Here is a 21,540-nt window from a genome sequence, read left to right as displayed (position 1 = left end):
GAAGGCTATGCAGAGGACAAGGTATAGGGTGGGGTGATGTTTGTGTGTCCTCTCTGGGTATGCCATTCTCCTGGCAGTTTAATGTGTTCACCAACCTGCAGGTTCCCCAGACTATGGTGTTAATTTTTTAATGGAGTTTCGTTATACGGACATGGTTAATTAAGCCACTGGTTGTGGTCATTGTGAATGGTTTCACCTCTTTTCCCTCTCTGGGGCTGAACGTTTGTAGGTTGGGTCCCCTGGCAGCCAGGCACCATTCTGACATTATGCCTAAGTTACTTTCCAGTGTGAATGCAGATGTGATCAGGAGGTATTCCTATCATTCAGGAATGTGTAAGGGCTTCAGGAACTCTGTGCCAGGTGCTCCAGACAAAGACCAACCAGATCATATAAACAGATAAGGAGTTTAGGTTTTGTTTTTGTTTTTTTTCCTTATCCCAGTTCACCCATTGATTTTAAACATTCACGTCTATCATATTCAAAATACATTTTTGTGCTATCCCAAGGTCTGCATCCTCTAAGTCTCATTAGCCAGAAGTTCCCCATCTAATCCTTTGAATTACCTAACTTATTCATGAAACTCTGGATGGGGATCCATCTCGGGACAAAGTTCCACTTTCTCTGGGACCTGTAAAACTAGAAAGTAAGTATCTTTTCTCAAGAACAGGAGGCAGAAAGTCACAGTTCATGAGGCAGTTTTAGGCATTTCTTTTTCCTTTCTTTTACACACAGCTGTAGGATGCTGTCTAAGGACTCTTGGCACTGCAGAGCAGAGACCGCCTTTCCTGCAGTCTCTAATAGCATGTTCTCATTTTCTTCCATTCGTCGCCAGCTGTGCTTTATGTGCGTGTTTCTACCAACAGTCTGTCTCAGGCACTATGCTTTTTTTTTTCTGTCATGGTTCTTACGGTTCTTCTAGCCTCTGCCAACAGACAGAGCTTTTTTCAGGTGTGTTTTACAGAAGCACTAATCAGATCTGTGTCATTTTGCTTTAGTTACAGTGACATACTACCAAAAACTTAAACAGCATACCTTTATTACCTTACAATTTTGAAGTTCAGCAGCCCATGAGGGATTGGCATGGGTGGTGCTTCCTTCTGGAGACTCTGTGACAGAATCAGTTTCTTTGCCTTGCCAGCTTTCAGCCCTTCTACTTTTCTTGGACTATATCCTCCTTTCTCCTGCTTCTAATTTTCTTGTGCTCCTTCTGTAAGGAGCCTTGTGGTGTATTGGTCTTCCATATAACTCAGGATAATTCTTCTATTTCAAGAGTATGGATTTGGGCTCCTCTGAAAAATTCTCTGTACCAGATAAGGTAATAATTATAGATTTTGGTAGTCAGGATGTGCACATATCTGGAAGCTGTTATTGCTTTCACTGTAGGAACTGCTGATCAGTAGTCTCAGCATTATACATTAAATAAGCATTTGAAATTCAGTATTAGGGAAGAGCACATATTTAGTTTAATTCTGTCTTAAAATTTAATACAGGAACCTGGATACAATTGGCGTTGCCGTTGATTTGGTTCTTCTCTTTCGTGAACTCCGAGTGGAACAAGACTCTTTGTTGACAGGTAATGTGAAGCATAATTAATGGGTTATTGCCTTGAAGACTGTTTAAAACTAATGCTCTGAGTCTTCAGTCATTTACTGAAGCACATGTTCTATAGGCCAAGAGATGTTAAAGAGTTACTGTGAAGGGTTGTTGCTGTGGCTTCCTTTTCGTCCTGTTGTGGGCTGGCTTGTCTCTTCCCAGTTTCTTATGTTGAGGCTTCTCTGAGTTTGTTTGGGCTGCTGTAGCAAAATACTTATATCATACTAGAGGATGGGAAGTCCAAGATCAGGGCTTTTGCATGTTTATTTTGTGGTAGGGACTTGCTCTATGGCTCAATGAAGGTGACTTCTTGCTGTGTCCTTACTCAGGAGAAGGGCAGAAGGAGGCAAAGGGACTCTTGACCTTTTCTAAGGAACACTAACTATAAGATGTAGTTACCCCTCAAAGCCCTCATCACTTGCTAGGAACACTTTGGAGATTTGATATCAGCAAATTTGATATGGATTTTAGAAAGACACAAAACATTCAAACCATAGCAAAATCCAAATCTTCAGTACTTAGAATAGGATTGTATTTGGAGTTGATTTTTTAGGAGGGAATTAAAGTACAGTGAAGAAATTTAGTGTCTTCTTAAAAAAAGGATAGTGGGACACATAGGTGAAGACCGTGTAAGACACAGGGAGCAGATGTCAGTCTGAAGTCAAAAAGAAAAGTATCAGTAGAAATCAGCACTGGCTGCACTTTAAGCATGACTTGCAGCCTCCAGAATGGTGGAAAGTGATTGTGGGAATCTGTCTGGTCTGTGGTTCTTTGCTATAGAAGCCTGTGATGCCTGGTCTACTGCCTTATGATCTTTACATATGGGACAGACACTGTGGCTTGATTATGAATGCCCCTCACAGGCGTCTGTGTTTGAGCACTTGGCCCTCTGCTAGTGGCACTTGTTTTGGGAGGGTGTGGAACATTTTGGACATGGACTCTAGCTGGTTGATAAAGCCATAGGAGCAGGGCTTATGAGTTACAGTCACCTCCAGTTCTACTTGACTTCTGCTTCCTGACTGCTCAGGCAATCAGTGTAACCAGTACAATTTCTGCTACTCTAGCCACAGGCTGCTCTGTCACCATGCTTTCCCCTCCATGGTGGACTGTATCATCTTAAACTGTGAGACAAAGTAAATCCTTTCTTTAAGTTGCTTCTCTTAGGTATTTTATCACAGTGAAGATAGAAGTAACTAACACTGATGTGATTCCAGCAGTGACTCTCTCCCCAAGTTGCTTACTTTTCAGTGAGAACAACCAGATGTTAAGTCTGTTAAGTTAGTCAGGTACCTCATGTGACAGAAAGGGAAGTTAGCTCTTCTGGTTAACAGCTGTTGATGTGGGATTAAGAGCAGTACTCAGCATCTTAGCTTGAAAAACTGGAAGGTTCTTAGACTGTTTTGAAAGCATTTAGGTTTTTGTATTAGTAGCATTAATGCTTCTCCTTTGTACAAAGATTATATTATCTTAACACATCATTAAATTAAATAATAGAGTTTTTATATATGATCTTCTTTCCAAGGAATTGAGACGTTATGAGTAAATATAAATTATTTGATATAATCTTAATGTAAGTATCCATGCTTATTATATACACTAGATTATAGGGTAAAGTAATTGTGATAATAAAGAACAGATTTGATGTATAAATATTTCTTAACCCCTGTTCTTATGTAACAGGAGGGATGCATATATTAATGCTGACACCTGACACCACCTCAGTGGGTAGGTAAGAGCTGGAGGCGAGGCTCTCCTCTTGCAGGCACAGACTTAAGTCAGTGTGCTAGTGTGCTGCAGGCACCGCTGGGTGTCGTTTAATTTTCGCTCTCTGTGATTTCTTAGTGCTTTCATTTTAGGTTGATTATACTACAATTTGGGGTCTTACTATTTGGTTTAGAAATCTTGTAAATCAATTAATTAAGTCAGTTACCTGGTGTGATGGAAAGTGGTGATTTCTTAAAGTTAACTATAGTGTCTGAGATTTTAAACAGCATCTTTGCTCCAAACTTTTCTGGGTGCTGTTTTTAAGAGGTTGGTGGGATGTAGAATTCAGTTGTAAAGTATTTTAAAGGTGTTTAGTATTAACAGTATTTTTGTAACTACTTTGTAATAAGTCCTTGGTGCTCAAGAGTTGGAGGATTAAAAACCAGTGACAAAGTAACAATTTTCATTGTGCTGCGTGGAAAAAAAAATCAGTGTTTGTAAAGTCTGTGAGGTATGTAATACTGCCACTGTTCAGATGCACTCCATCTTGTAATTGGAAGAAAAGAGTAAGTGTCAGGAGAAGTAGAGTTTTCTTCTAATGGTGTTTTCCTAATGAAGCATAGCAGAAGTGCTGGCAAATGCAGCATTGTGGAACTGTTAGCATGGAGCTAGCCCCTCCTCTTAAACTTTGGACACCAGCCCCACCCACCCACCCACATGGAGGATTTTCTCTTGTTGTTATCCCCTTTGTTCTCAGCGTCACATGGCTCTCCTGCCTTATCATAGTACATTCTTCTGCTTTCCGTCATAAAACTTCTTTCCTTGATTCTACATTTCTTTCTGTCTTTCTTGTGTTTTCCTAAATCTCCTGTGCAAGATTTTTGATTTTGCAATATATGATAAACGATTCTTCTTCATTGAAATGGATTTAACCTAACAAAAATAGAAAAGGGAAGATACCTAAAAATGCTATTATAACATAATTATGTGGTGAAGGAATGCATTGATTGATGTCAGAGAATAGATCCTTGTGACTATTTTTTTCCTTCCTTCCTTCCTTCCTTCCTTCCTTCCTTCCTTCCTTCCTTCCTTCCTTCCTTCATCTCTTTCTTTCCTTCTTTCTAATTTTGGTGGCATTGGGAATTGAACTTTGAGTTTTAGTATGGTAGGAAAACCTCCACCACTCAGCTATATTCTTAGCCTTAGGCTTGTTTTATAAAGGCTACATTAAGAATTGGTTATAATTTTGATAGCTTCAGTGCTATCAGTTTAATTAATTTTTTTTTCTGGTAGTGTTGGGTAAATGTGGTGCCTTGGGCATACTAGACAAGCATTTTATCGCTTAGTTATGTCTCCCAGCTCATTCACTTAGAATAAAACTGTCTCTTTCAAAGTGAGCAGTTGAAATAGCATTTAGAACAGTACAATATCGTGTAACCAACACTTGTATATAACTGAAAATACCTCCTTACACTGAAAGTTATAAAGGGAGCAGTTTTTTTCTCTTTCCTCCTCCCTATGTCAGGGGACCACAATTTTATGCCTATTTATATGGAGTTTATTTATTATTTGTTTATTTATTCTGAATATTTCATAAAAATGGGATTGTAGAACTACATGGCCCTTGGTATGATTCCTCTTACCTGTAATGTTTTTGAGGTTTAGCCACATTGTGGCATTCATCAGAACTTTGTTCTTTGGGATTGACTAGTACTGTATTGTATCCATTCATCAGTTGATGACCAGGGACTGTTCTCATCTTTTGGCCATCGTGAATGACACTATTAATGTGCACATGTATTTGTTTGAGTGCCTAGCATTAGAATTTGGGCTTGAGTACCACCATGTTAAACATTATTTTTTAAAAGATTCATTCTGTCTCTCTGTCTTTGTCTGTCTTTCTGTTGACTCTGTCGTCTGTCTGTCCTCTCTCTCTCTGTGTGTGTGTGTGTACATATTATATGTGGTTTCCTACAGAAGCCAGAGGAGGACTTTGGATCCCCTGGAGGTGGAATTACAGGTGATTCTGAGCTGCCTGACTTAGGTGCTGGGAACTGAATCTGATTTCTAATCCTCTACTAGAGCAGCAAACACTCCTAACTGCTTAGCCTTTTTTCTAGCTCCCATGTTTTGAGGAGCCTCTAAACTGTTTATCAAGAAAGTGGAGCCATTTTCATTCATTCAACAATGTGTTCCAGTTCCTTCACATCCTTACTGACGCTTTGTTTTTTTGGGTTATAGGCATCCAGGTGGGTGTGAAGTAATGTGTGAGTTTTATTTACATTTCCCAAATGACTAATGATGTATATACACATTGTGCATTGGGCGTTTATAAATTTCTGGAGAAATGTTTGTTTGAATCCTTTGCTCAGTTTCTTTTCTTTTTCTGTTTATTGTGGTTGGTTTTTTGTTTTTTTTTTTTAAGATGTATTTATTTATTATGTATACAATGCTCTGTCTGCAGGTACACCTGCACACCAGAAGGTGGCATCAGATCTCATTATAGATGGTTGTGAACCACCATGTGGTTGCTGGGAATTGAACTCAGGACTTCTGGAAGAGCAAGCAGTGCTCTTAACCTCTGAGCCATCTCTCTTGCCCTGTGGTTGTTTTTTTGTTGAATTGTAATATATTGTAGAGACTAGAAATAATGATAACTCTGCAGAAGAGTTTGGGAAGAGTTGCCATCTTGACAATATTGGGTCCTCTAGTCCATGAAATGGGAGCATTTTCTAATTACAAATTTTCAGCTATGTCTATTTTAAGTAGTTGACCTGTATTCTGTGGCAGAATTGGAAGAGAAGCAAGGAGGAAAAGGAAAATTAGTGGTATTTCTTACCACCTTCTAGGAAAGGACTGATAGGAAAGCCTCTGGTTTTTATTTGGAATTCAACAGTGACATTTGCATTTAATAGACTCAGAAGTTATTGTCATAGTACCTTAGTTCAAAACCAATGGATAGAATTGTAAGAAGTATTTTGATTTCACTATTTGTTAATACTTTCTCTGAGAACCTTATTTTAGGGAGATTTTTTTTTGTCAGGGTGACTGTGCCAGTGTTTTGTTACTGCTTCTGAGGTAAGAACTGTAATTATATTGTCAAAATAATATTTAGAGTATTATTTTCAGGCAATAATTGCAGTGGTCTGACAAATATATTATGGTCATCAAATTTTATGTAAACACAAGTATGAGTTATTTTAATTGAGCTATTGATGTTGTTTTTGGCATATATTCTTTCCTAATCTGTAAAAATAATGCTGGCATTTTTTAGGGGCTTTGCACTATTCTTAATGTTTACATAAAGATCAGTTGATAAGCTGTTTGCTAAAGTAAACTGTTATTTTACTTGCCTTTAGCTTGTGCCTAGCCCATCTGTAAGTCTTTGCTTTTCCAGAATTATTGTGTTTTGGATTTTCAGAGGTTTTTGCTGTTGTTTTTGTTTTGGCTGAGGAACAGTTGGGCTGCTTGGCTCTCAGGCCGGGATATCTCTTTCACTCTTTTTGCATGTTAAATTTGAGTGTTAATTTTCTGAAGTATTTAGTAAAATTATTAGTAACTTTTAAAATATGGCTTATTTGGAAAAAGATGAGTACTTTTATGTCATAACCGTTCAATAAGCATTTATAATAGACTAATTTTTAAAAATTCAGAAAAGTAGACAGAAAATACAATTTTCTGAGCAGGCTGCGAGAAACACTTGAATTTTAGTTTTGGTGTTCTTGTGTCATTTGATTTGTATACTTTTAAGAATTGTATGTTTAGCCGGGTGTGGAGGCACATACCTTTAATTCCAGCACTTGGTAGGCAGAGGCAGGTGGATCTCTGTGAGTTCAAGGCCAGCCTGGTCTACAAAGAGTCCAGGACAGCCAAGGCTACACAGAGAAACCCTGTCTTGAAAAACCAAATAGGCTTTTGGGTTCCTATACCCTAACCTCTTCCATGTGCTCCTCCAGTTCTAGGAGCGTACCTGGTTCCTGCAGCTCACCCTGTGTGCCGCCTCAGTGTTGCTTCTCCTGTTAATCCTTTATATTACATTTTCCTGTTTAAAAAATCACTGAATTGCTTTCTGTTTACTGCTCTCTGACGCCGCTTGTCTTGTCCTTACTAGTTTCTCCCTACCTTCTCTTTGTCTCTTCCATCCACTCATTCTGCTAGCAAGGGTACAAGAGGAGAAAACAGTCACTGCATAATTTAAATAGAAATAGTTTTTGTGCATCTATGTGTGAGCGAGGTTTTTCTGTGCAGCCCAAACTGATGTTGAACTTGCTAGTCTTTTGCCTCTACTTCTGGGTGCTGGCCTTCACCATTATCCTCAGCTGGGTAGTAAGATTTAATGTAAAGAGTTGCTGTTACAAAGGTTTAAATTAATGGCATTGACTGGTAAGAAGCAAAGAGAACTCTGAGTCAGGAATCGTGGATGCATGGAGTTTCTAACCCCAGGACTGAGGTCAGCCTCCCTAACCTCATCTGCAGGCTGAGATCCTTGGGGATACTGCACTTGTGGCATTGGGTGGTTGAGTAAATGCTGAAATGTACTGTTGATGGGCATGATGGAAACCCACCCTTTGCTGCAAGGGGACTTCACCATGAAGCTTGCTAAGGAAGTATTTATAGAATTATTAGTTTATTTTAAAAGTATGTCTTATCTGGAAAAAGGTTTGTACTTTTATGTCATAACCATTCAATAAGCACTTATTATAGACTAATTTTTAAGGACTCAGAAGTAGACAGAGAAAATAATAAAATTCTATAAACAGGCTGTGATAAGCACTTGAATTTTAATTTTCTTTTTTCAGTGTTTGTGTCTGTTGGTATTAACCTGCGTTTTGTGTCCCTTTAAATTATATTAATGTCTTTAGTTTTGGGATTCTGGCTGCTAACATTGCTGATGCCATGCTTTGTGGGAGCTGGGCCTGGAGAAACTGTTGTCCAGAGCAGAGCAGAGGATGGTGTCTTCTAGGAGTAAGTCGTAGTGACAATGCTGGCAGAAGAAATGTCTTGAGAGTCCCCCCTTATTTTTACAGACCAGACATTGAAGTTTTGTTTAGAGATGGGAGGCAAAAATCAAGAACTCGTGCCCACTCAAGTCTGATTAAAATTTTTATTTATTATGATTTATTTACTTTGTATCCCAGCTGTAGCTCCCTCCTTTGTCCCCTCCCAGTCCCACCCTCCTTCCCTCTTCTCCTCCTATACCCCTTCCCCAGTCCATAAAAGATCTTCTGGAGGTATCTCCATCCCTGATCTCAAGCTGTACTATAGAGCAACAGTAATAAAAACTGCATGGTACTGGCATAGAAACAGACTGTTGGATCAGTGGAATCGAATAGAAGACCCAGAAATAAACCCACACACTTACGGACACCTGATTTTTGACAGAGATACCAAAACCATACAATGGAAAAAAGATAGCATCTTCAACAAATGGTGCTGTTCTAACTGGATATCTACACATAGAAAAATGCAAATAGACCCATATTTATCACCCTACATAAAACTAAAGTCCAAGTGGATCAAAGACCTCAACACTCAAGTCTGTTTTAACAGTGTATTATTGTTAACAGCTCATGGTTTCTTTAAGTTTCCAGCAAATATGTATGTCCTCCAGTTTGAGTAATGACACATGAATGTGTATTTGTGTGGACTTTCCCACTTGGGTCTAGAATGACAGTTACATGCAATCTCTGTATAGAAACCGAGTCATATAACTCTGGACCTGCTTAGTTCCACGTTAGCGCTTTTGTCTTGTCTTGTAGTTTCTTTCATGGTATCGGGTGTATCACTGTCACTTGTATCTTGTCACTTGTTTATGTGTGTGACTGTTTTGCCTATGTGTATCTGTGAGTACCATGTGGAGGTTAGAAGAGGATGTCCAAGGCACCGCACAGATGGCTGTGAGCTGCTATGAGGGTGCTCATACCTGCTGAGCCTTCTCTCCAGCCCCGTATATTGCCACTTTTATAAATGACTTTCTTGTCCTATTTTCATGTCATCCTCCCGCTCTTACTGGAAATTGAGATCTGAGCCCAGAGTCTTGTACATGTTAGGAAGATTATCACTGTATCCCTTAGCCCAGTGTCCTTATGCTTGATTGTTTTCTGCATGTAGAACTATGTTTTTTTTTTAATACTGACTTTGATGAAGCAATTTTATAAACTCTTTAAAATTTGTAAACTTTATTATAAAAAAAACCCTGCACATAAATAAATAAGCATTCAAGAATGCAGACAACTGCATATTTAAAATAATCTACATACATTAACATTTCATCAGTAGTGTGGGATATGATAATTTGATTTGTTCGTTTTTAGCCCTTGGGTCTTTTGTCTTGATGGCAGTGGTATTTTTGTACTTTGTTAATTATAAATGATGATCCCAAATGCCTCAGACTTTTTTTTTTTTTCAAAAGGAATATTTGTCATTATGCCTGGCCATTAATTTTAATGTGTGCTGCAGACTTTTTGTTTATACCCAGCTTTAGGCTAAATAAGCCCCTGAATGGAGGACATACTTGATAGTTTGTATTTTCTGCCTTAGTTGTATATACATCACTTTCATTTATAGTTTGTTAATGGTATCATTGTGACTTTTTTGTGCTTCGTTTGTAAGAAATTAGCAAACTGTTTTCCAAGGTGACTGTACCATGCTTCATTCTTGCCTCAGTAATTAAGTGTGTGTTCCACTGTATTCCCTGGCATTTGGTGCTGTCTCTTTTTTGAACCTTTGGCCGGTGTTTTGCTGTTTTATATTCTAGGTATCAGTTAGTTTTTTTTTTTTTCTTCAGTTCTTTGAGATATATTGTTTTTTTTTTTTTGTCTGCTTCTAGAATTTTTTGAGAAAAGGTATCTTAAAACTATTCAAATTATTAATAGGTCTCACTGTGCTCAGTTTTTCTTTATGTTTGAGAGTGTATTACTAGATGAGTTACAATTTAAAAACTTTACGTGTTTTTGATAATGTAGTATGAAATGATTATTTAACATTTCCAGTAATGTCTTTTGCAGTAATGTTTGCTATATCTAATTTTAAGTAGTCTACTTCTCCTTTTTTGATTGATATTTGATCTGTCTCCTTTTTGCTTTCTTTAACTTGTAGTATTTCTATAACCTTATGTTCTAGGTATGTTTGTTTTAAACAACTTGTAGCATTTTAACAATTCATTCTTAAGTATAGCTGTGTTTTGTTTTGTGACAGGGTTTTATTGGACTGATTTTGGCCTGTCTTTTGTTAGCATGATCCTCCTGTCTCAGAAGTGCCTTGATTACAGACATGTGCAGACATACCTAATTTGTAGTTATCTTTTATTTGTAGCATTATTCTAATGATATTTCTTGTAATTATATTTGAGTTTATAACCTTTGAGAAGTTAATTTTATATAGTGTTGTTTTGGTGATTTCATTATAGAGTGAGACTCTTAGATAATCAATCAATCAATCAATCAATCAATCAATCAATTTCTCTCTTCCCCCCTCCTATTTCTTTTTATCCCCTTCCTTCTTTTCTCCTTCCCCTTCCTCTCTCCCTTTCTTCCTTTCTCCCTCTCTCTCTTCCTCCTTTCCTCTCTTCCTCCTTCCTTCTCTTGTTCTCACTTCCCTATTTAATTTACATGGGAAATATTTCTTACTAAGATGCATTTATTCATTGTGTTGAATCTGTTATCTTAAAGTTTTACATTTCTATATTCCTAGCTTTTCGCTGTGGCTTACAGTTTTTAGGCAACATTGCCTCACGGAATGAAGAATCCCAATCCATTGTTTGGGCCCATGCCTTCCCAGAACTCTTCATGTGAGTATGATGTTGAATTTTTTTTTTTTCCGGATGTGGTGTCACATACCTGTAATCCTAGCACTCAGGGAGGCAGAGGCAGGTGGAACTCTGTGAGTTTGAGGCTAGCCTGGTCTACAAAGTGAGTGCGGGACAGCCAAGGCTACACAAGAGAAACCCTGTCTTGAAAAACCAATTTAAAAAAAAAGATTTTTTTCTTCTGTTTCCTAAAAAGATTGTGGTTATAATTCCATTTTTATGAAATCCAAAAGCAGGAAAAATAAGACTATAGTTATAGAATTCAGGATAGCACATAATTGTGTGTGTTTAGTAGGTAGGTATTAGCTAGGAGAGGTTATGAAGGAGACTACTGGACCCTTCCTGTACCTTGGTTTGTGTGGTGGTTCCTTGATACACATATCTGATATTCATTGAGCTTTTACAAAGATTTGTGGCCCTTGGGAACATGCTGCCATATTTTTAAGAAAGAAAAGTCATGGTAATAATAGTAACTTCATTAAGAACCTTGAAATTTATAAAGAACCCCAGTCCCTATAAACATAAGACATTAAGTATGGGCAGTGAGTTAATCCTTTTTTTTTTTTTTTTTTTTTTTTTTTTTTTTTTTTCATTCATTGCCCAATATCATTTTTGCTAAATAATGGAGAATTATAAGATTTGGTTAACAGACGTGCTTATCAGTGTGAGGTGACTTCATTATGAAAAGTGGGGATAGCTATTCTATTGTACATTCTGAGAAATGTATATCTGTCTGTCATTATGAGAAGAGGGTAATTCAGTTCCTTTTCCGTGTTAGGAGACAGATACAGAACTTATTTATTAATATAAGATGTGGTTGGCCAGTCTGATGGCTGCTGTAACCAGTCTGGTTACTTACGGTGGGTGTTGAATTGACTCATGTTATGTATTACTTTAAAAAATAAGCTCTATTAATTTGTAAATAGTTGAGCATCACATTAAAATGTATATTGGTGACAGAAATGGGTAGGCAATAGAAAGAAACTGTAGTGGTCGTGGAGGCTAAGCTTAGCGTAGACTATCAGTGTGGGCCGCAGAACAGCAGCTATTACGGAAGTGCCTTGAGTTGGGCGTGTATTATCTCTGTCCTTACAAGTTCTGTAGATAAATGGAACTGATCCTGTTTGGATAGGCGAGGGACCTGCAGATGGTCAGTGGCAACGGGTATAGCTGCAGTGTGAAGCCAGTGTTGCTGTCTAGATCCACACCATGTGTACTGCGGTGTAAGGCCCGTGCTGCTCTCTCTAGTTGTGTTTGTTTTCTGGGCTTGTATGTAAGTTATGGTTGTTAGATGAACTCTTCGTTCTAGCTCAGAGCACATTTCTCAAATGCCTGAAGTGTGTGTATATATCTGTTACCTTTATGTTTAGTAACAGTTGATTGTGGATGAAAGGAAAGAATGAAACTCAAGCTACGTAAATACACAGTAATTACATGTTGTTTTTTTTTTTTAACGTTTACTATTTATTGTGTGCATGTGCATGTGTTTCATGTGTTTGTGTTATGCCAGTTAGGTAGAGGCCAGAGACGATTTTCAGGAGACAGTTCTCTCTTTCATTTCTACATGGGTTCTGGAGATTGAATTCAGGTCATCAAAGCACCCCCTGGCTGAGTGATCTCATCGACCTACATCACTAATTTTTATTGTTTTTTTTCTTTAAAGACAGGATCTCACTTTGTACCTCTGGCTGCCTGGCCTTGAATTTGATATGTTGACCAGGCTAGGCCAGCTGCCTCTGCCTCTTGAGTACTGCCATTAATAGTGTGCCTGAGTTGTGAAGTTTAGGTGGGGACAAAAAACAAATTCTAGGATGAGCCATGACATAACTGACAATAAGTAAATGACCTCACTAAGTTCTTGTAGCTGATAGGATTTAGGAATTGTGTTACGACTCTTGTCCCCACGTTCTTCTGTTTGGATATCTGTCCTTTATGACTAGGATAGGGATGCTGATAGTCTTTTTACATTTTTTTGGTCTGTTTGTTCTTTCTAACAAAAATAAACACCTCTAATACTTTATAAATGTCATCATTTTATTTTTTTCCTCTAGTCAAATGTCATTTTCTTTTCAATTCTGAGTCCTAAGTTAAATGTAACTTTTTATTGTCTTTTTTGAGGTTTATTTTTATTTGTAAATATACATACATACACACACCACAACCACCCCCACCCCCACATATATGCATACAAGTCGTTGTGGGGGATTGTTGCTCTCAGACAAGACTGTTGGGTCCCTTAGAGCCAGAGTTATGGACAGTTGTGAGCCTCCAGGGGTGGGTGCTAGGAACCTTGGATTTTTTGCAAGAATGATTTGTGCTTTTAGTTACTGAGCCAGTCTCATTTTATTGTATCTTAACATTAAATTTACTGTTTTTATAGTTAAGGATATACTTTGTTTCACAGCATATAAACCTTTATTATATCCCCCAAATACCAATATATACAGAATTGGCTAGTGTTAATTACAGTCATAAGTTACCATGTTGATAATTGGACTAAGAGCCTCATTTCTTTTTTTGGCAGGTCTTGCTTAAATCATCCAGACAAAAAGATTGTTGCCTACTGTTCAATGATTTTATTCACATCTCTTAATCATGAAAGAATGAAAGACCTGGAAGAAAACCTCAATATTGCGATTAATGTCATAGAAGCTCACCAAAAGCATCCAGAGTCAGAATGGCCGTAAGTATCATTAAAAATATCATTGCTCGAGGACATCCTCATAGATCATTTTTCTTATGAGGTTTTAGAAATATACCAAGACAGTGTTTGCTGTGTTCTCTAGGCTGACCTTGGAGTTTCCGTCCTGTCTCAGCCTCTTAGTAGCTGAGATTATCATTTCCACATCTGGCTCAGTCCAATTACTAACTTATTTATTTACTTTGTGTGCTTCAGAGGAACTGAGTTCATGTAGACAAGTGCTTTCCCACTGAGCTACAATCTCATCCCTTTTGTAGAAGTTTTAGTAAAAAGTTGAGTTATGAAGTTGTTTTGAGGTTGTAGAAGAGGGAAAGCCTGGGCTTGGCCTTGAATATAGGTGATTCTTTAAGGTGGTAAGTGGGGAGGTCAGTGTTAGCATGTGAGTGAACTTAGTGCAAATGTCACAGCCTCTTTGGCGCCTACTGTGACCTCAGCAGATGGTTCATTAAAGATCAGAAGTTGGTGTGTGTCTTGTGGGCATTGTGTAGATGAAATACTTGTTCACACATTATCTCTCCAAACAGAATGTCTGATTTCTGTATGGTTGCTTTGAGCTTTTTTTCTTTTTTCTTTTTTTTTTTTTTTTAGGAATTAATGTAATATTGGCATAGATTTTTTGGAACTTGTTCTTTTTGGGATCTCCTCAAGTTCTTGAGTCTACAGGTGTGCTGTTTTGTTTTATTAGCTTGACACAAATATAGTTATACTTGGAAAGAGGAACTCTCACCTAAGGAGAGCCTTAGGTGGGCCCATCCACACGGCATTTTCTTGATTGCTAATTGATGAAGACAAGGGCCCAGTCCCCTGTTGGCGGAGCTATCCTGGGCAGGTGGGCCTGGACTGTATAAGAAAGGTAGTTAGAGAAAGCCAGGGGAAACAAGCTAGCAAGTAGTGTTCCTCTGTGTTCTCTGGTCTAGTTCCTGCCTCAAGCTACTGGCCTGGCTTCCTTTGTTGATGGACTATCACCTGTGAGCTACATAAATGCCTTCCTGCTCCAAGTTACTTTTGGTAACAGCACCAGAAAGCAAACAAGGATAGTGGGTGTTTGTCTTTCTTGAACTTCTGGTAAGTTTTCAGAAGTATCTGCTGGAATAACTTTTTTTAATCTTGTGTTCTTTGACCTATCTTTTAGGATTCAATATCAGAAATACACAGGTCAAGGTGGTGGTCTGTTTTTCTACCAGCCCCCTTGTAGCTTTAGATAGTTTGTTACTTATAGGTAAAAGCTGCTTTTATATTGTGTGAGAGAGTTGTACAGAAAGGACCCTAAAATACCCCTTTAGAATCTGTCTCACAGTAGCCTGCTTCAGGGAAGAGCCTCTCATCTTCTCTTTTTGTAGAACCATCACAAGGCATCAGCTAGACTCAGATGAGCTGCTGTTCAAAGTGCTGGCCTTTGTGGCCTACGTGGGAGGATACAGACAGTCCAAGTGCTATGGTGGAGCAGTCTCCTTATACTGAATGAGTGTGTTCAGGAGTCAGCCTTGGCTGGTATCTTTAGGATGTGTCACCTTGCTGTCTGAGAGTTCCCCACTGGGATGTGGGACTCACCAATTAGACTAGGCAGGCTGGCCACCAGGCCTAGGGAATCTCCCTTGTTTTTGCCTTTCCAGTGCTGGGATTACAAGTGTACACTTCTCACACTTTTTAATTATCTATTTATTTACGTTTCACATACCTTTTCCTGGGTGTTAGGGATTGAACTCAGTTGAACTTGGCTTGCAAGTGCTTTTCTCACTGAAGATCTCAGCCAGCTTTCCTGTGCTCTGCGGATACAAATGCTGATGTTTTATTGTTCCTCAGGACTGAACCTCTGGTCAGTTTTTGGTTTTGTTTTGTTTTTAATTCTTTCATTAGTTTAATTTCTGTGACTGCAGGCTTTTCCACCTGCCCCAGTTCCTGAAATAACGATGTTGTGACTTTATTATTTGTGAATAAATAAATGCCTGTGCCATAAGCTTTGGTTTGTTCTTCAACTAGCTCATAACTGATTTTACCCATTTATTCTATCCTATATGTGCCACATGGCTGGTGACCTCTCCTCAGTTTTATATGTCCGTCTTCCTTAGAATCCAGGGTGAATCTCCCCTCTGACTATCCCAGAGTTCATCTCTTTCTGCCAGAACTCCCACCTTCAGTTTCCTGCCTCAGCTAATAGGCTGTCAACTTTTTATTGACAGGCGATGTTTCTACACAGTACACAAGAGATTCTCACCACAAATTTCCCTTTTAATGCCAGTGTTGATTTAATGCCAGTGTATTTTTAATGCCATGGTCTTGATTAACAAATATTAAAATTTGAAAATGTGAGGCCGCCTATGTCTTTATCAAGATTTATGTGTGTGGTAGGGAAAGGAGGCTACTTTAGATCTCTTCCATTTCTAGGTTAATATTAGGCCCATCATTTCAGCTTTAAAAACAGGAAGAATTTTTCATGAATCTGTAGGTCTTTTTTACAGAAATGTATTATTGTATTAGGGTGGGGGATGGGCAGCTGCCATGACACATTGTGGAGGTTAGAGGGCAAATGTTGTGGATTAGGTTTCTCCTACCTTTTTTGTGGGCTACAGGGATTGAACTCAGGTTGTCAGGCTTTCTCAGGAAGAGCCTTTACCTGCTGAGCCACCTTACTGACCCTTCAGTTTCACTTGTTGTGTAACCTTCGTTGTAGCATTCCTGCTACTTGATTTGGGTTTTGTCTTTTTGTTACTTATTAAGATGAAAAGCTAGATTGTTGGCATAGGGTCTAAGCATTTATATCCATCGGTTTCCTTGTGAGAACTGTTTTAGTAGTCTGAACATTGCTGTGTTGTGCTTTCACTTTGATTCATTTCAAGTTGAATCTATTGGTTATTTAGGAATTTGATTTTTATGTATTTGGGCATTTCCTAAATTCCATCTTGTTATTGATTTTTAATTTTATTCCACTTTGGGTGAATACCATGTGTTTGATTTCATTTTTTTAAAAATTATTGAGGTTGTTTACCATCATGAAGAATGTTCTGTATGCACTTAAGATGAGTGTGTGCTGCTGGGTTTGCTAGAGTGTTCCAGGAATCCAGTTTCTTTCTTTTGAAGCAGGGACTTGTCATGTATTCCTAGCTGCCCTTGAACTAATAACTCTTTGCCTCAGCCTCTCAGGTGCTGAGGCTACAGGCGTGCCACCAAGCCAGTCTCCTTCAGTTCTTTCAGGCTGCTTTCTTTCTTTTCAGTCTCTGTTAAGTATATGTAGTGTCTGTGTGTACAGTTGTTATGTCAGTATGTAGTATTTACATTTACAAGTATTACATTATCTCCTAACTGATTGACCTGGTTTTCATTGTAAAACTCATGAAAATTTTGTTGTTTACATTTTTTTCACAGTTTAGTAATTTTTTTTCCTATCAATCGAAGTATCTTTGTGAATTTATTCCTCGCAGTGGACAGTGTGGTCAGGACCCAGGTGGTCTTCTGGTATTTGAGCCTCTTAAATGAAATATTATTATGTTGAAGTTCTATCTAAGTTTAGAAGTATTTACTTCTCTGAATATCATTTGTATTTGAATTACCATATGCAAATAGCTGTTGTTACATGAAAATCTTACACATTTAACTTTGAAAACACCCCTCAATATGTGCACATAGCATTTGCAGTCACCGAGGAGGAGTCCTGTGTCAGCTTACTTTGGGCCAGCCAGCTTGTAGCGGGGCTCTGTTTTATTTGGTAGCCCTTGATAGGTACCTGGGGTCTGTATCTTATCATCTTGGAATAAAAATCCAAGCTCATAAAAGGCAAGTACAAAATCGACTTTAGGGACCCTGGAAGCTGCCAGCAGTCACCAGGTGGAGGTAGGGCAGGGGCAGAAGGGGCAGGTAGTCCTCAGCTGGTAAATTGGGCAGCTCACATGCTGAATTTGGCTGTGAACTGTTCAGAGGCCTCTAAAAATTGATTTACTATTAAATCTGAACTGATTGCTGAAAACCAGAGAAGATCCCCTTTCTGCCCTTTCCTTTGCTTCGACATGCAGATGGCTGATAAAGAGCACCAGCTACATGAAGATTTATTATCTTCTCAGTTTTTCCTCATTCTTAAAAAGGGAAGGATGTATGACTATAATAATAGCTTCAGATCTTTCTGTTTGGATAGACTGGAGTAGCATAAAAATGTAGACAAGAAAGTCTTTGGCATTGCATTTGGGTTGAGTAGTTGGATAATCTCTTTTTCTATAATTTTTTTGTATGGTTTTGTTTTTAATTTTTAATAAATTTAATTTTTCATAGTATAAAAAATCTTGTAAAGAAAAACCATCAGATACCAAAATTAACCACACCTCCCCCCTGTCCCAAATTATACATCTTAATGAACTTCTAGAATAGCCATTTAGAATAGCCATTCTGAAACTATGGAGTTTCACATTGGAATTTACATGTTCACCTTTGGGTATATTTTAATCCACTTAACCCCCTCCCAAGCTCCAAATATCCATGCTATAATTAGAACTAGAAAAACACTTAGCTTTTTAAAATCCTCTCATAACATGTGTTCACCACCTACATTCACCCCTTCATTTCCTAATATTTATCCTTTCTTGTTGTCTTTTCTATGTATTATATTGTACCCACATGTGCATTTGTTTACATATATGTTATGGCAAGAGTCTGCATCTGAGAGAAAAATGTGTCTTTTTCCTTTCTGAGATTGTGTGACCTTGAGTAATTCTAAGTCCATCCATTTTCCTGCAATTTTTATTACATTTTCTTTAGAGTTGAATAGTATTTGTGTATGTGTGTGTTTGTGTGTGTATGCATGTATGTTTTTAATATTCATTATCCATTTATCAGTAGATGACTAGGTTGATTCCAGTCTTTTGCTATAGTGAATAAAGCAGCAATAAACATGGGGTGCAAATATTTCTATGGCAGGGTATGGAGTTTACTGGCTCTATGTCCAGGAGTAAAATAGCTGGATCGTTTGGTAGTTGTAGCTCTTTTTCTGCTACTTGGGGAGTAATTTTGGAAGTAAAACTTCTAGCTTTTTGTACAGTACTTGGAATATTGTGTTTTTTTGGGTAGGGTGTGTCATTGGAGGATAGTCTTGCTGTGTTGTCTAGGCTGACCTTGAACTTGGCAGTCTCTCTGCATATGCCTCTCTATGCTAGGAACTTAGGGACACACTACCATACTTGATTGAATATTGCTTTTTTAACAGATGCTCCCACAAGAAAAGTTTTGATTTCCAAGTAGCCAAATTATGTATGAATAGGCTTTAGGATTACAGAATTCCAGTTTTATCTGTGAACCTAGCTTAGAATGCTTGAATTCCTCTTACTTCATTTGATAACCTGCCTAAACTAATATGGGTACTATTGACATTCATTATTGTTAGAAATAGTTAGATCTGAGTAGTGATTGACAATATTAAAGATCTGTAGGAGAGATAAATACTTGTTTGATTTTATGTTTAAATACAGGGCAGTGTGGTGGTCATTGATGTGTGACATTCGACTATCATTCTTGACACATTTTGTTAGTGAGAAAGCAAATTGTTAGTGAATTTACTACTTTATAGCCAACTTTTATTAGTATAACAGTATTTATAAACATTGTATTTCTTAGTTCTTAAGTCTTACTGATACCTGTTGTTAGGTACAATTGAGAACTATTAATGCTATTCAATCTTTTCAGATGCCAAAGATGTACTTTGAAGAAATATGCTCATAATCTTTGCCTCAGGCTTCTATAGTCATCTCTCTAGTCCAGATGAACACAGTGCTTGACAATGCAGATATTTTCTTGGTAACTTGAGTACTCTTAAGGAGTGGAGAGTCAAGCCAGGATTCATCACCGCATTGTTGGCATATCTTTGAATAACAATATGACACGGTCGTTTTTTTTTTTTCTCCTCATCTTATAGTGGACTAAAACAGTGTTAGTTCTTGTCTAGATCTGACATTGTAACTATTTCATGTCCCTGTTCACAGCTCACAGCTCACAGAAAAACTGTAGTCTTTTATTTATTAGAGCTGCTTTTCTAATTGAAACAATTGAGTTATTTTCACATGGAAAATTGTAGAAAAGAATATTTCAAGCCCCCCCCCCCCCCCCCCCCATGCTAAGGAAGAGGACATAGAAGAAGAAGAAAAAAAAATTATGAACCTCCTAAAACATAAAAGATCACAGTAAACTTGGGACTGGAAAAATGTTAAAAGCACTTGAGAACCCAGATTTTATTCCTAGCATCCACATGATGCCTCACTCCAGTCTGCAACCCTAGTTCAGAGAATCTGTCACCTTCTTCTGGTTTCTGTGGTTTGTATACATGTGGTGCACATACATACTACATATACACTACATGCACGTGTACACATATAGACAAAGCAACTATATACATACATAAATATTTTAAAAAGATTGTAGTAAAAAAAGTTTACTAAAAATGACAGGTTTGTCTTTTGTTCAAGATGTATCTATAAAGTGGGTAAGGACATGGATGTTTTATTGTGTGTGCTGACCTAATTTCCTTCTTTTCCCCTGTAGGTTCTTGATTATTACAGATCACTTTCTGAAAAGCCCAGAATTGGTAGAAGCCATGTATGCCAAACTCAGCGATCAGGAAAGGTAACCCCCAGACCAGTTGGTTTTGACCCTTTAGCAGTCCAAATAGTGTTCTGTAGCCTGGACTGAGTGCTGTGTGGTTTCTCATTGCCACAGACCTGAATAGTATCATAGAATTCAGTTTGATGCTATTATTTAGTAAAATCATGCTAAAGAAATAAAAATAAAACTTTTAAGAACAAAATGTTACAATTCTTCAGTTTTATAACAACAGTTAATTTAAGTATGCACTATAGTTGTATGTTTAGGATGTGCTTATTTGTTCATATCACTAGTTTGATTATTTAGAGTGTATATTGCCTGGTTTGTAGTTTTCTGCTAGATAATTTACGCAAAATAGTGTACCTTTGTTATAGAGGAAGAGCGTTTACTGGGCCTGTTCACAACTCAAGCTGGTAGGTAGGAGAGTGTAATCCAGGTGGGGTGCCTCCTAACCCTGGGAGTGCCGAGTCCTTTTTGGTGTCTGACTTTAGCCATTGAGTGAAGGGCTGCTGTGTGTCCATGCTGATGTGGAGAGGTCCATGTTGGGGAGGAGGGACTGTGGGCTTTTGGGTTCTGGGTGAAGTGCAAGCTTGGTCCCCTTCCCTCCTTCTAAGGAAGACGGAGTATACTCTTTGTTCAGAAGTGTTCTTTGGCAGGTCAGTAGGACTGAAACAAGCAAGAGCTTTTTTCAGTGGCTTTCTTTACAAGTGAAATATCCCCTTGTGAATGGAGAATCCTTTGGAGAAGCAGTGTGACAGTGTGCTACTCAGAATGTCCCCAAGCTGTGCGATTCAGAGGAGTAGCCACACTTGAGAGCATGCGAAGGACCTCTGCTATCATGGGTTGGGAGAGGGACATAGGAGAAGAAGAAGGAGGAAAGGTGGTTTGGGAGGGGATGGGGAAAGGGGCTACAGCTGGGATACAAAGTGAATAAACTGTAATTGGTAAAAGAAAAAATAAAGAATCCTTTGGGGTGTCAGGCTGTTGTCTCCAGCTGCCTGCATTAGAATATCTGATTGGGTCAGGGGCTGTCTACATTTTAAAATATGTTTACAGATTAGTTAATAAAACAAGTACTGTACTAAGCATCTGGTGGTGGTTCCTGGGGCATATTGGTGAACAGTGCTCACACTCCCTGCTCAGTGTGGTGTGGGCAATA

The 21,540-nt window shown here is 38.2% G+C and overlaps 1 protein-coding gene across 1 annotated transcript in view; it reads left to right on the top strand.

The window, feature by feature from the left end:
- Atxn10 (ataxin 10) overlaps positions 1-21,540 on the top strand; it is a 128,940-nt gene that overhangs the window by 21,232 nt on the left and 86,168 nt on the right. The window contains exons 3-6 of the mRNA XM_055627047.1: positions 1,491-1,573; positions 10,990-11,086; positions 13,629-13,787; positions 20,322-20,402. Of these exons, the coding sequence (XP_055483022.1) occupies positions 1,491-1,573; positions 10,990-11,086; positions 13,629-13,787; positions 20,322-20,402 (420 nt within the window). The remainder of the gene's footprint in view (positions 1-1,490; positions 1,574-10,989; positions 11,087-13,628; positions 13,788-20,321; positions 20,403-21,540) is intronic.

Source organism: Psammomys obesus, unplaced genomic scaffold, assembly GCF_907164565.1.
Source record: "Psammomys obesus unplaced genomic scaffold, mPsaObe1.curated_primary_1811, whole genome shotgun sequence".
Taxonomy (NCBI): Eukaryota; Metazoa; Chordata; class Mammalia; order Rodentia; family Muridae; genus Psammomys; species Psammomys obesus.
The sequence above is the reverse complement of the archived record's forward strand: the minus strand, read 5'-3'. Positions and strand labels throughout refer to the sequence as shown.